The following is a 14,754-nucleotide window of genomic DNA, read 5'->3' on the forward strand; positions in this document are numbered from 1 at the left end:
GAAGGAGGCATATGTCAGGTATAGGCAGCTGGGATCAAGCGAGTCCCTCGAGGAGTATAGGGGATGTAGGAGTTCAATTTTCAGTTCGTTAATACCCTACCTGTACTAATGCTTTGTCTTCCAACACACCATTAACATATCTTTGCTCCATGACCTTCTCGTCAGCTATTCTGTGACCTGGTCCTATCTACACCTTCTCCTTTGTTATCTCTTGCCCCACCCCCACTTTAATTGCTTATAACCTTTTACATTTCTAATATTTGCCAGTTCAGAAGAAGGGTCATTGACCTGAAACCTTAACTCTGCTTCTCTCCACAGATGCTGCCAGACCTGCTGAGTATTTCCAGCGTGTCTTGTTTTTATTCTGAGAGACAGGATTTATATGCATTTGGAAAGACAAGGTCTGATTAGGGATAGTCAGTATGGCTTTGTGCATGGGAAATCATGTCTCACGAATTTGATTGAGTTTTTCGAGGAGGTGACCAAGAGGATTGATGAGGGCAGGACAATGGACGTTGTCTACATGGACTTTAGCAAGGCCTTTGACAAGGTCCCACATGGTAGGCTGGTCCAGAAGGTTCAAACACATGGGATCCAGGGTGAGCTAGCCAATTGGATACAAAATTGGCTTGGTGATAGGAGGCAGAGGGTGGTAGTGGAAGGTTGTTTTTCAGATTGGAGGCCAGTGACCGGTGGTGTGCCGCAGGGATCAGTGCTGGGCCCTCTGTTGTTTGTCATATATATTAATGACTTGGAGGTTAATATAGGGGGCACGATTAGTAGGTTTGCAGATGACACCAAAATTGGTGGTATAGTGGACAGTGAAGAAGGTTGTCTAAGGTTACAACAGGATATCGATCAACTGGGAAAGTGGGCAAGGGATTGGCAAATGGAATTTAACGCAGACAAGTGTGAAGTGATGCATTTTGGGAAGTTAAACCAGGGCAGGACATATACAGTGAATGGCAGGGCCCTGGGGAGTTTTGTTGAGCAGAGAGACCTTGGGTGCAAGTATATAGTTCCCTGAAAGTGGCAACACAGGTAGACAGGGTGGTGAAGAAGGCATATGGCATACTTGCCTTCATTGGCCGAGGCATTGAGTACAAGAGTTGCGACGTCATGTTACAGTTGTACATGACATTGGTTAGGCCGCATTTGGAGTACTGTGTGCAGTTCTGGTCGCCGCACTACAGGAAAGATGTGATTAAGCTAGAGAGGGTGCAGAAAAAATTCACACGGATGTTGCCTGGTTTGGAGGGCTTGAGTTATAAAGAGAGATTGGATAGGCTTGGTATGTTTTCCCTGGAGTGAAGGAGGCCGAGAGGGGACATGATAGAGATATATAAAATTATGAGAGGCATAGATAGGGTAGATAGCCAGAATCTGTTTCCCATGGTAGGGGTGACTAAAAGTAGAGGGCTTAGATTTAAGGTGAGAGGGAGGAGGTTTAAAGGGGATCAAAGGGGTAAATTTTTCACACAAAGAATAGTGGGTATCTGGAATGAGCTGGCAGAGGAGGTGGTGGAGGCAGGAACAGTAGCAACATTTAAGAGGTATCTGGACAGGTACTTGAATGAGCAAGGCATAGAGGGATATGGAATTAATGCAGGTAGGTGGGATTAGTATAGATAGACATTAAGGTCGGCATGGACACAGTGGGCCGAAGGGCCTGTTTCTCTGCTGTACGACTCTATGACTATAAGTGCTCATGGAGAGGAGGTAATATGTTAGCAGGGCTAGAGGACTGGTTATTGGACAGGAAGCAAAGAGTGGGCATAAATGAGGAACTTTCAAGTTGACGAGCAGTGAATAGTAGAGTGCCACAATGATCAGTGCTGGGGCCTCAGCTATTTACAATCTATATTAATGACAGATGAAGAGGCAGAAAGTAATGTAGCTGAGTTTGATGATACAAAGCTAGGTGGAAAGGTATGCTGTGGGGAGGGCAGAGAGGCTGCAAAGAGATATGAAGAGGTTAAGTGAGTGGGCAACAAGATGGTAGATAGAGTATAATGTAGGGAAGTGTGAAGTTATTCGCTTTGGTCACAAGAATAGACAGCAGATTATTTTTGAAAAGGTGTGAAACTTGTAAGTGTTGATATTCAGAGAGACTTGGGTGTGCTTGTACAAGGCACGCAGAGAGTTAGCATGCAGGTACAGCAAGCAATTTGGAAGGCAAATGGCATATTGGCCTTTATTGAAAGGGGATTTAAAAAAGTCTTGCTACAATTGTACAGCATTTTGGTGAGACCACATCTGGAATACTGTGTGAAGTTTTGGTCTCCACAATTAAAAAAGGATATACTTGCATTGGAGGGGTTGCAGCAAAGGTTCACTAAATTGGTGCCTGGGATGAGGGGGTTGTCCTATGATGAGAGGATGAGTAAATTGGGCCTATATTCTCTGGAGTTTAGTAAAATGAGAGGCAATCTAATTGAGACATACAAGATTCTGAGTTGGCTTGAGAGGGTGGACACTGAGAAATTGTTTCTGCTGATCAAAGAATCGAAAACATGGCGTACAGTCTCAGGATATGGGGCCGACTGTTTAGGACTGAGATGAGGAGAAATCACATCAAAGGGTTGTGAATCTTTGGAATTCTCTACCCCAGAGGGCTGTGGATGCTCCATCATTGAATACATTTAAGGCTGGGATAGATAGATTTGTGGTCTCTCAGGGAATCAAGGGATATGGCGAGTGGACGGGAAAGCGGAGTTGAAGCCTAAGATCAGCCATGATCATATTGAATAGCGGAGCAGGCTCGATGGACCACAAGGTCTACTCCTGTTCCTCTTTCTTGTTTTCTTGTGTTCTTGAGATGCCAACCCAGTGAGGATACAGCACAGGACTACATGCAAGCTAAACAACGGGAGCAGCATGCTATAGACAGAGTTAAGCAATTCCACACCCACAGGTCAGATCCAAGCTCCACAGTCCTGCCACATCCAGTTGTCAATGGTGTTGAATAATTAAACAACTAACAGTAGGAAGAGCGTCCAAAAACAGGTCGCAGACTGGGAATTCTGTGACAAGTAACTTACCTCCTAACCAAAGCCTATCTACAAGGCACAAGTCAGGAGTGTGATGAAATACTCTCCACTTGTCTGCATGACTACAGTTCCAACAACACTCAAAAAGCTCAACACCATCTAGGACAAAGCAGCCCGCTTGATCGGCACCCCATTCACTCCCTTCATCACTGGCCGCAGTGGCAGCAGTGTGTACCATATACAAGATACACTGCAGTACCTTGCCAAGGCTCCTTTGACAGCGCCTTCCAAATCCACGACCTCTACCACCTAGAAGAACAAAGGCAGCAAACACAAGGGAACACCGCAACCTGCAAGTTACCCTCCAAGTCATACATCATCCTGACTTGGAACTATATCGCCGTTCCTTCACTGTCACTGGATCAAAATCATGGAACTCCCTCCTGAACAACTCTGTAGGTGTACCTACATCACATGGACTGCAGCAGTTCAAGAATGTAGCTCACCACCACCTTCTCAATGGCAATTAGGGATGGGCAACAAATGCTGGCCTTGTCAGCGACACCAACATCCTATGAAAGAATAAGTAAAAAGTATTGATGGAGTGCGACACAGTTGGAGGTGCCATCTTTAGGATGAGATGTTATACAAAGGCCCTGCCTACCCCCTCAGATCCCACGGCCATTATTTACAGAAAAGCAGAGAAGTTCTCCCTCGTGTTCTGGCCAATATGGATCGCACAAAAATTAATCACTAAAAAACTGATTATCAGCTCATTAAATATATATTTGTTTCTGGGATCTTGCTTGTGCAAATTAGCTGTAGCATTTACTACATTAAACAGTACTTCACGGGCTTTGAAATGCTTTCAGGCATCGTGAGGTCATGAAAGGTGCTATATAAATGCAAGTTCTTTCTTTTCTTTTAAAGGTGTCAACATCTCCACAGCAGAGTGCTCGGACCATGCACTGCCTGAGCAATGGAAATATCAAACTCTAGGTGGCAGCAGACCTTGAAACAAGCACACTGCAATGCATGGAACACTGCGAGCAGTTTGATGCAACTGAGTGGCTTGCGAGGCCACTGCAGAGGACAGTTAAGAATCTACCAGGTTGGAGTGGGACCAGAGTCACGTTGGGGCCAGAACAGGTAAGGACGACAGGTTTCCTTCCCTAAAGGACATGCGTGAAGAAGTCGGGTTTTGATGACAATCCAACGGCTTCACAGTCACTTACTGATACCAGAGTTTTCAGTTTCAGGTTTCTTTATTAACTGATTTCAAATTGTCAAACTGACATGGTGGGATTTAAACTTCTCATTTTATCTGATGATACAAGGAGTAGGGGGACACAGGTTGAATGTTTTGGGCAAGAAATGTAAGGGGAATAGGAGGAAGAACATTTTTTATGCAGCGAGTGATAATGACCTTGAACTCATTGGCTACGAGAGTGGTGGAAGGAGAGATAAACAATGATTTCAAAAGGAAATTGGATGGGTGCTTGAAGGAAATAAACCTGCAGGGCTGCGGGGAGTGAACAGGGGAGTGAGACTGACTGGATTGCTCTGCGGAGAGCCAGCATGGACACGATGGGCCGAATGGACTCCTTTTCTGCTGGATCTGACTCTATGACTCAATTACCTGCATTATTAGGTCAAGCCTGTGGATTAGGAGCAGTATTAAATACAGGTCACTCTGACCCATCTGAAATATGTCCTTTTTAATGCCATAAAACTTTATTTTATCTATAAAAAGGTCTAAGCGCATGAATTTAGGCCACTTGGATGTGTTTCTGCAGAGCAAATGCACATTTACCCCCACTGACTGCAATGTCGCCATGGTGACTCTTTTAAAGGGCATCATATTTTGATAGTCTCATGTCTTAGTGCTTTGGGAAAAGCTCTCCTATAGAATCTGTACAGACTGTTTGTTTTGTTCTGAAGATGGTCAACTGAGGCAAAGAGTCAATAAATCCTTTAATGGGGATTTAGACAACTGTTTGAAAGTGAGTTATTGAAGGGTATGGGGAGTGAGCAGGTCAGTGGGATTAGACTGCATGGGATATCAAAACAAATGGGTAAATATTTTGGAATAATAATTAGTGCCCCGAATACCTTCTATCTCTGCCCCCTTTGGTCTTGCAGGGAAAGCGGGCAGGAAAGTGGAATTGAAGCCCAAGATCAGGCATGATGGTATTGAATAGCGGAGCAGGCTCGATGGGCCATATGGTTGACTCCTGCTCCTATATCCTGTGTTCTCCCCCATCCCTTCATTCGGCAGTGAGTTTTATCAGTTCCGTTAACTCTTTCAGCACAATGTGGTTTTGAATATTTCTCTCTGGTTGTGGCTCGTTCACCCCCTCCCTCCCTCAGGTACATCTACAGTCCCACTTTCAACTTCCTCTGCAAAAACTGAGGTAAATCAAAGTGTAGCAGGCGGGCGACTCCAAGAATGGTGTTTATAAACCTGTAGACTGTAGCAGGAAGGGAAAACTGAGGGAGGAGTTGTACAGTTTTCAGAGAAAGAATAAGTGAGAGTAGGAGATGGTTCTGCGGAGTGAGCAGGAGATGGTGTGATGAACCTTGGTGAGATGCTGCTTTCCCCCTCCCAGCACAGCTATTGGGAGTCTTTTGGATGACTGAAGATGAGGAGAGAGTTTCAGCCAGTAATTCAACCTGAGGATTCAGGTAATGTGAAATGGTTATTGTCCAAAAAATAATCTAGAGGCAGCGATTGAGGGGAGGATTTTCACCTTCACTGCCTGGGCAATTGTCTAGAGAGGATCACCTGCCCTTTATAGAACAAACCTGATTTACACTCAATTATTTTCAATAGTATGAAATTCGGACAGGGTCTATAAAGGGTCATCAATCTGTCCCATCAGTTTATCACTCAGATAATGAAGGTGAGAATCTGCCCCTGAATATCTGTCCAGTATTTTCTATTTGTAGATATTCTGTAAACTCTCTCTGCTAAACTGTCTGAATGGACTTTGATCCGTTAACTGGAGTGTATTCGGTACCTGGTGCAGACTGCTGGTGGGTCTGATCGGTCCCGGCAATGCTAGATGAACCCGTATCCTTCCTGAAAAAAAAAATGAACAGAAATATTTAGAGAAAGCTAACGGCATAATTCCAGGTGACAGTAAGGAACATCCTGTGTACACATCAACTTCCTGCTCATGTTATACAGAGAACAGATTTCTGAGAGTGATTAACACAGTTAATCAGATCAGATGTAAGATCGAAGCTCTGCACTCCTGCCACATCCAGCCGTGAATGGTGGTGGACAATTAAACAACTAACTGGAGGAGGTGACTCCACAAATATCCCCATCCTCAATGATGGGGGAGCCCAGCACATCAGTGCGAAAAATAAGGCAGAAGCATTTGCAACAATCTTCAGCCAGAAGTGCCGAGTTGATGATCCATCTCAGCCCCCTCCTGAAGTCCCCAACATTACAGATGCCAGGTAGGTCCTGTACACAAAAAGCAGGACAAGTCCAACCCGACTAATTACCGCCCCATTAGTCTACTCTCAATTATCAGTAAAGTGATGGAAGGTGTCATCAACAGTGCCATCAAGCAGCACTTGCTGAGCAATAACCTGCTCAGTGATACCCAGTTTGGGTTCCGACAGGGCCTCTCAGCTCCTGACCTCATTACAGCTTTGGTTCAAAAATGGACAAAAGAGCTGAACTCAAGAGGTGAGGTGAGAGTGACTGCCCTTGACATCAAGGCAGCATTTGACCGTGTATGGCATCAAGGAACCCTAGTAAAACTGGAGTCAATGGGAATCGGGGGAAAACTCTCTGCTGGTTAGAGTCATACCTAGCGCAAAGGAAGATGGCTGTGGTTGTTGGAGGTCAATCATCTGAGCTCCAGGACATCACTGCAGGAGCTCCTCAGGGTAGTGTCCTAGGCCCAATGATCTTCAGCTGCTTCATCAATGACCTTCCTTCAATTATAAGGTCAGAAGTAGGGATGTTCGCTGATGATTGCACAATCTTCAGTACCATTTGCGACTCCTCAAATACTGAAGCAGTCCGTGTAGAAATGCAGCAAAACCTGCACAATATCCAGGCTTGGGCTGATAAGTGGCAAGTAACATTTGTGTCACACAAGTGCCAGGCAAAGACCATCTCCAACAAGAGAGAATCTAACCATCTCCCCTTGACATTCAATGGCGTTACCATCGCTGAATCCCCCACTATCAACATCCTAGGGGCTACCATTGACCAGAAACTGAACTGGAGTAACCATATAAATACTGTGGCTACAAGAGCAGATCAGAGGCTAGGAATCCTGCAGCAAGTAACTCATCTCCTGACTCCCCAAAGCCTGTCCACCATCTACAAGGCACAAGTCAGGAGTGTTATGCAATACCTTCCACTTGCCTGCATGGGTGAAACTCCAACAATACTCAAGAAGCTCTACACCATCCAGGACATACAGCCCACTTGATTGGCACACCATCCACAAACATTCACTCCCTCCACCACCGACGCACAGTGGCAGCAGTGTGTATCATCTACAAGATGCACTGCAGCAATACACCAAGGCTCCTTAGACAGCACCTTCCAAACCCGTGCCTCTACCACCCAGAAGGACAAGAGCAGCAGATGCATGGGAACACCACCACCTGCAAGTTCCCCTCCAAGCCACACACCATTCTGACTTGGAACGATATCGCTGTTCCTTCACTGTCGCTGGGTCAAAATCCTGGAACTCCCTTCCTAACAGCACTGTTGGTGTACATACCCCACATGGACTGCCAAAGTTCAAGAAGGCAGCTCACCACCACCTTCTCAAGGGCAATTAGGGATGGGCAATAAATGCTGGCCTGGCCAGCAATGGCCACATCCCATGAATGATTTTTTAAAAAAAGTTAATCAATCGAACCCTGCTAGAAATTGCAGATGCTGGGATGTGGACACAATCAGACTTGGTGCAGGTGAATAGATCACCACTGCTCACAGTCTCAGCTTGGCAGCAGAGTGTGACTGATACCCAAGGATACCCTTACTTGAGAAAGGATGTACTGGCACTGGAGAGGGTGCAGAGGAGGTTCACTAGGTTGATTCCAGTGTTGAGGGGGTTGACTTTTGAGGAGAGACTGAGTAGATTGGGATTATATTCATTGGAATTCAGAAGAATGAGAGGGGATCTTATAGAAACATATAAAATTATGAAGGGAATAGATAAGATACAAGTAGAGATGATGTTTCCACTGACAGGTGAAGCTAGGACAAGAGGGCATAGCCTCAAGATTAGAGGGAGCAGATTTAGGACTGAATTAAGAAGGAACTTCTTCACCCAGAGGGTTGTTAATCTATGGAATTCCTTGCCCAGTGAAGTAGTTGACGCTTCTTCAGTAAACGTTTTTAAAGCTAAGGTAGATATCTTTTTGAACAATAAAAGAATTAAGGGATACAGTGAGAACGCGGGTAAGTGGATCTGAGTCCACTAAAAGATCAGCCATGATCTTATTGAATGGCGGAGCAGGCTCGAGGGGCCGGACAGACTACTCCTGCTCCTAGTTCTTATGATCTTATGAACCCAGGGCGTAGTCAGTAGCTGCAACACTGGGAGGGCTGCAGAAACTAGAAAAAATCAAGGTAACCAATGATTCCAGACAGCTTTGGTGCCTCTTCCAGTAACTGGTTCTAGGGAAGTGATGGGGGGGGTTATTGGAGATGAGAGATAAATTTCTGCAGGGGCTTCACAAAGTCATCTGCCATAACTTTGACGGAAGAGTTGCTGAAACCCTAGAAAATGGAGGATGATCGGGTGACTCCCTCCCGCCCAGTGGAAATTCAGCTGTTTGAAGGGGAAGGGAGAAAATAAGAATATCCAAAAATACTATAAAATGACACACTTCCATATTATACTCAAACATTCACCGCAACTGATAACAATTCAATCAAGGAAAGTCTTTCCCTCCAGCAGGCATCCACTACAACTCAAAGTGTTGAAAGTGATAAAAATGAGCAAGAACTTAATTTTAGGGTAATTAGCGTGAATTACAGGTTAATTTGGGGAAGGAAGCTCACAGGTGAATCTGGAGTCAGAGATTTACAAGCATCCTGGCAATTGGGAGCTTTTACTCAGTAACGATTAGCCTGTGATTCATCTCAGAGCCTTTTCAGATCACTTTCCGCACAGCGAGTGCCTGAACAGCTGCTTTAAAAGGACAATCCGTGTTCACAGTTCATCACCATCAGGCTGCACTCTTATCTGTGAGCAAAAGATGTTCAATTCAACTCTGGACCAGGGAACTTAAGCTACCCTGCATGTATTAATAGACAATCATCCTACCTTTTTGTACATCTGATGCACCCTATTAGCCATGAACATCCTAAAGAGATAAAAATGATGAGTAAATATTTAGTTAATTAACTGAAATCCTTATCTGGAGCATTAGAAAGTGAAGGTTAAAAAGTTAATCAAAGCCACACCCCATCTACACTCTACCCCATCATGGACTCTACCCACACATTTAATCCCCTCCCACAGCCCATGTTCACTGATTGGTCCATATCATTCCATGTGCCATGAGTGAATGTGAAGAATGTAGCCAATTAGAATTTTATACAATGGCGTACACGTGAAGCACACACTAAATCCTGCACACTACCTTTAACATGTTGATCATATTATATTGACAAATGTATTACATAAACTCCACTATTGGAAGGGTATCAGGCCAAACCAACCCTTTTCATCAATACATACATATTGCACAATTGGATAGGTCTGGGGTTTTATTATATGATCCTTAGATTCTTTTTCTCAAGACCACCCAACATAGTCCAGTCCAATATCAATTATTGACCAAACCAGATTGCCAACAGCAGGAATCCCAACACCGAGTGAAGAGTAACAAAACACTTTCTGCCACACAAACTGTTCCACCGCCAGTTCTCTCTGTCTTTGTTCTTTTGCATTGCCCTTGCCCACTGCCCTTTCTCTGATTTCTTAAAATGTTTGTTCATTTCAGAAGAATCAAAGAATTTTACAAAACAGAAGGAGGTCATTCGGCCCATTGTGCCAGTGCCGGCTCTTTGAAAGAACTTTCCAATCAGTTCCTTCCCCCTAGCTTTCCCCCAAAGCCCTGTAAATATCCAATTCCCTTTTGGAAGTTATTATTGAATCGGCTTCCATCGCCCTTACAGGCAGCGCATTCCAGACCAGGACAACTCGCTAGATGAAAAAGGACATCCTAGGACATCATAACCATCGCTCTACTGGAACTGTCACAATATCATTGCTACACTATTATGGCATAAATGATAACACTCATTTCACCACATCCTTAGGTTGTATGGTTTGTTGTTCTTACACAAGGCCGTATGTCTCAATGCTGTGAAGGCATTCCTTGTTTTATCAACATCAGCTGCCTCCATTCAGATGATGATACACTCAACAACAACTTGTAATTATATAGCACCTTTAACATAAGGTGCTTCACAGGAGCGTAATCAGACCAAATTTGACACTGAGCCACATAAGGAGAGATTCGACTAGGCCAATGAAAGCTTGGTCAAAAAGGTAGGTTTTTTAAAATATCGTAAAGAAGGAGGAGAAAGAGGTAGAGAGGTGGAGAGGTTTAGGGAGGGAATTCCAGACCTTCGGGTCGAAATAGCAGAAGGCACAGCTGCCAATGGTGGGGTAAAGGAAACTGGGATTTACAAGAGGTGAGAGCTGGACAAAGACAGAGGGTTATAGGTCTGGAAGAGGTTACAGAGATAGTGAGGGCGAGGTCATAAACAGAAGGATGAGAATTTTAAATTCTCAAGATCATTGATCACCCACATTATTGGACACAGCAGCTTGAGCTCTATAATGTGTCCAAGGCACCTTACACCTCCAGTTCAAGCAGCCCGTGCAAAGAGGGCTTGAGGGGCCTGTGCACTCAAGGATCATTACGCCCCTCAAACACTGTTTTATTTTACCTCATCCTGCACACAACCCACCTCCTTTCTTCCTGAAGATGATGAAAATGATGATGAGGATGAAGAGAATGAGCAGCAAAATCAGCAGTAGAATGACCAGCAGATATATATTGGTGCTGGGGGCAGGCGGCTTCTCTGTAAAACAGCAAGAACACCATTGATGAGCAACATCTTAAACCAAGGATGTGTTCACCCTTGAGTCATTCCCCAGCTTGGTTCAGTTGGTGGTGTCAGAAAACCAGAGGTTCAAGCCCCATTCATAATTTGAGCACCTAATTCACACTGAACAGCCAATACAGTAATGAAGTCAGTGCTGTCATCAGCAGTGCTGTCTTTCAGATGAGACGTAAAACTAAGCTTCCGACTGCCTGATCAGGTGGATGCCAAAGATCCCATGGTACTTTTCGAAGGAGAGCAGGGAATTCTGCTGGTGTCCTGCCAAAGTTCCCACTAAGCTATGTGAGTGTGCGGCCGAGCAGCAATCCAGAACATACCGCACATTGAAATAAAGAGACCACGCACAATGAAGCAAATTTAGAGGGAACATTGGTCCTAGACAAACAACAGAAATTTGCTGCTATATTTGCCTACATAATAAAAGTTATTGCACTTCAAAAAGTAATTATTTGGCTAACAAACACTTTGGGGTGTTCTAAGGATGTAAGAGGTGCTATGTCACTGCAAGCTCTCTCTTTTCTTAATATACAGCTGGATATGTTGGGGTGGTTTAGGTCCTGTCATGGGAATCTGTGGAAGGCCCTGGTTCGCAGAGAATCTTTCGGTCCCACTGCTTCCTCCAGTGGAACTTGTGGCAGGTCTACATAGAATTAGATTGAATATACCAACAGGCTTTCCATCCACACCAGTATTTATGCTCCACACGAGCCTCTTGCTGCCCTAATTCATCTAACCCTATCTGGATATCCTTCGATTCCATCTCCTTCATGTACTTATCCAACTTTCCCTTAAATGCATCGACACTATTCACCTCAACTACACCTTGTGGTAGCAAGTTCCACATTCTAACCACTCTCCAGGTGAAGAGGTTTCTCCTGAATTTCCCACTGGATTTATTAGTGATTATCTTATATTGATGACCCCTAGATTCGTTTCTCCCACGAGTGGAAACATCTTCTCTACATCTACACTATCAAACCGCCTTACACCAGGGTTGTCCAACCTTTTCACGTGGGTGGGGGGGCACATTACAATTTTTGTCTTAAATGGGGGGGGCGGTGAGACAATTTCGGAAAGATAAAGACATTAAAAATTTATCTTACTATTAATCGAAACAACAATTGTACATTTTCGTGAAGAAGTTTTAAATGAGAAGACTAATTTATTGACTTACTTTCTCGTCACTATAATAAAAGCAAAATACTGTGGGTGTTGGAAATCTAAAATAAAAACAGAAAGTGCTGGAAATACTCAGCAGGTCTGGCAGCATCTGTGGAGAGAGAAGTAGAGTTAACGTTTCAGATCGGTGACCTTTCATCAGAACCGGCAAAGGTTAGAAATGTAATAGGTTTTAAGCAAGTAAAGTGGGGTTAGGGAGTAAAGAGAACAAAAGGGAAGGTGTGTGATAGGACAGAGGGCCAGAAAGATTAACTGGCAAGGAGGTCATGGAGCAAAGGCAAAAGGTGTGTTAATGGTGTGGTCAAAGACAAAGCATTAGTGCAGACAGAGAGTTAATGACAGAATAATGAACAGTCCGATCCAAAAGCACAAACATGAAAAAACCAGTAGGCAGGCACATGGTAAAAAAAAATGATGAAACAATATAAAATAAAATAAAAATCAAAAAAGGGGGCCAGTCATGTTCTGAAATTATTGAACTCAATGTCAGTCTGGAAGGCTGTAGCGTGCCTAATCGGAAAATAAGCTGCTGTTCCTCGGGTTTACATTGCTGTTCACTGGAACACTGCAGCAGGTCCAGGACAGAGACGTGGGCATGAGAGCGGGTGCGGGGGTTGGCGTTGAAATGGAAAGCAACCAGAAGCTCGGTGTCATGTTTTCGGACTGAGTGCAGGTGTTCCACAAAGCTGTCACACAATCCTGTGTTTTGTCTCCCTAATGTAGAGGAGACCACATTGTGGCAATGGTTACAGATTGCTTCGCAGAGAGCCAGCATGGACTCGATGGGCTGAATGGCCTCCTTCTGGGCCATAAATGACTCTAAAGTTCTCCCTCTTCAATGTTTTCACCCCCCTGTTGGTAATCCATGTGTGAATGCTGAACTAGGACATGATCCAATTTGGCTGTGATGCCTCTCACAGTCAGATAGCCACTTGGGTAAATGTACCATTCCCGATGAAGGAGTCACACATTCACTTTAAATCAAGAGGGACATCTTATACTGCTGCACCTTCCAGTTAGAGATGACCGAAATGTCAGTGTAACTTTGGGTCCTTTGGACACTGACACACGTAACATTCAGTTCAATGGCTTTCAATACTGAATACCAAAATGTACCTAAAAGGATCAGCACATGCAAATTACTGTAAATACAATAAACAGCAAAACTGTTAGACCCTCACCGCACAACCTCTATACACTGGAGAATGTGGGAATGGTTTCTTACCATGTACAACCTGCAGCTGTGTCTCAGTCTGGATCAGATGTTGATAATTGGACCGTAATGTGTATTCCACCAGACACAGGTAAGTGTGATTGTTATTCACACTCAGCTGGTTTATCCTGGTTGAGGCATTTCCCTCGTTTGGATTCCCGATGAGCTCGTACCGATTTCCACCATTTGCAGTTGTCCAAGATCCATTTGATTGGGCTCTGAATGTGACTATGTGTTGGTAGGGCTCCTTCTTCATCCATGTAACAGTGGACACGGTGCGGCGCTCCCTGGGTGTGAACATACAGGGCAATGTAACTGAAGCTCCCTCGGTCCCAGTCACCACTGAGACATTTCCACTAGCAGCTGAGGAAAGGACAAACAACAGCATGGATCATAAGAACATAAGAAATAGGAGCAGGAATAGGCCATTCAGCCCCTCGATCCTGCTCCACCATTTAATAAGATCATGGCTGATCTGATTATGGCCTTAACTCCACTTTCCTGCCAGCTCCCAGAACCCTTGACCCCCTTGATAAGAAACTGCTCAGATCAGTGTGCAGAATTTTTAGATTAAATTTGTTCTGTATTTTTCAACTTTACAATCGAATGAATTTCTTAAAAACTCCACTCTCATATCTCAGCAGGTCTGTCCCAGACAGGCTGTTACATTCTCCTATAGCACCCACCTTGATCATTTTCAACTCCTTGATCACAATATACTGACAGGTCAGAAACTCCATTCCACCCACTCGAATTCATTGATCCAGAGCCCCACACCCTTCCCGCATTGCTGAATGCAATTGTTCCTTCAATTATTTCAAGGATTTCACTCCATCCATCACTCTGTCCAGAAATCACATTCCAAGTGTTGACCACTCTCTGTGTAAAGGGGAACCTCCTGACATCAGTCTTCACTTCACAGTTCAGTACTTTTAACCCATGACCATTGCTACTCACACAGTTTGATTTAAAGGAGTATTCAGGGTCGAGGTGAAGGAGGATCTCCATGAGGTGAAGAGCCAGCAGGCCTCACTCTTTGCCACGGAGGCCTCCAAGATCATCTTCCTGTCCAGAGTCCGCTCCATTGAGCAGGATGAGATGTGCTCACGTTACAGGGAAAGGGTTGGCCCACTCAAGGACAGAGAAGGGAATCTATGTGTGGGACCAGAGGAAATGGGCGAGGTACTAAATGAGTACTTTGCATCAGTATTCACCAAAGAGAAGGACTTGGTGGATGATGAGCC

General features: G+C 44.4%; 1 protein-coding gene across 8 annotated transcripts in view; it reads right to left on the minus strand.

The window, feature by feature from the left end:
- The window catches only part of LOC137368898 (uncharacterized), a 140,136-nt gene that overhangs the window by 101,299 nt on the left and 24,083 nt on the right, over nt 1-14,754 (minus strand). For 7 of the 8 annotated variants that reach the window (XM_068029154.1, XM_068029158.1, XM_068029157.1 and 4 more), the window contains exons 3-6: nt 13,523-13,873; nt 10,963-11,076; nt 9,305-9,344; nt 6,011-6,072 (exon numbers count right to left, since the gene is read on the minus strand). In XM_068029154.1, the coding sequence (XP_067885255.1) occupies nt 6,011-6,072; nt 9,305-9,344; nt 10,963-11,076; nt 13,523-13,873 (567 nt within the window). The remainder of the gene's footprint in view (nt 1-6,010; nt 6,073-9,304; nt 9,345-10,962; nt 11,077-13,522; nt 13,874-14,754) is intronic. The other variant, XM_068029159.1, reaches the window with a different exon arrangement.

Source organism: Heterodontus francisci, chromosome 4 (genome assembly GCF_036365525.1).
Source record: "Heterodontus francisci isolate sHetFra1 chromosome 4, sHetFra1.hap1, whole genome shotgun sequence".
In the NCBI taxonomy this organism is placed as follows: domain Eukaryota; kingdom Metazoa; phylum Chordata; class Chondrichthyes; order Heterodontiformes; family Heterodontidae; genus Heterodontus; species Heterodontus francisci.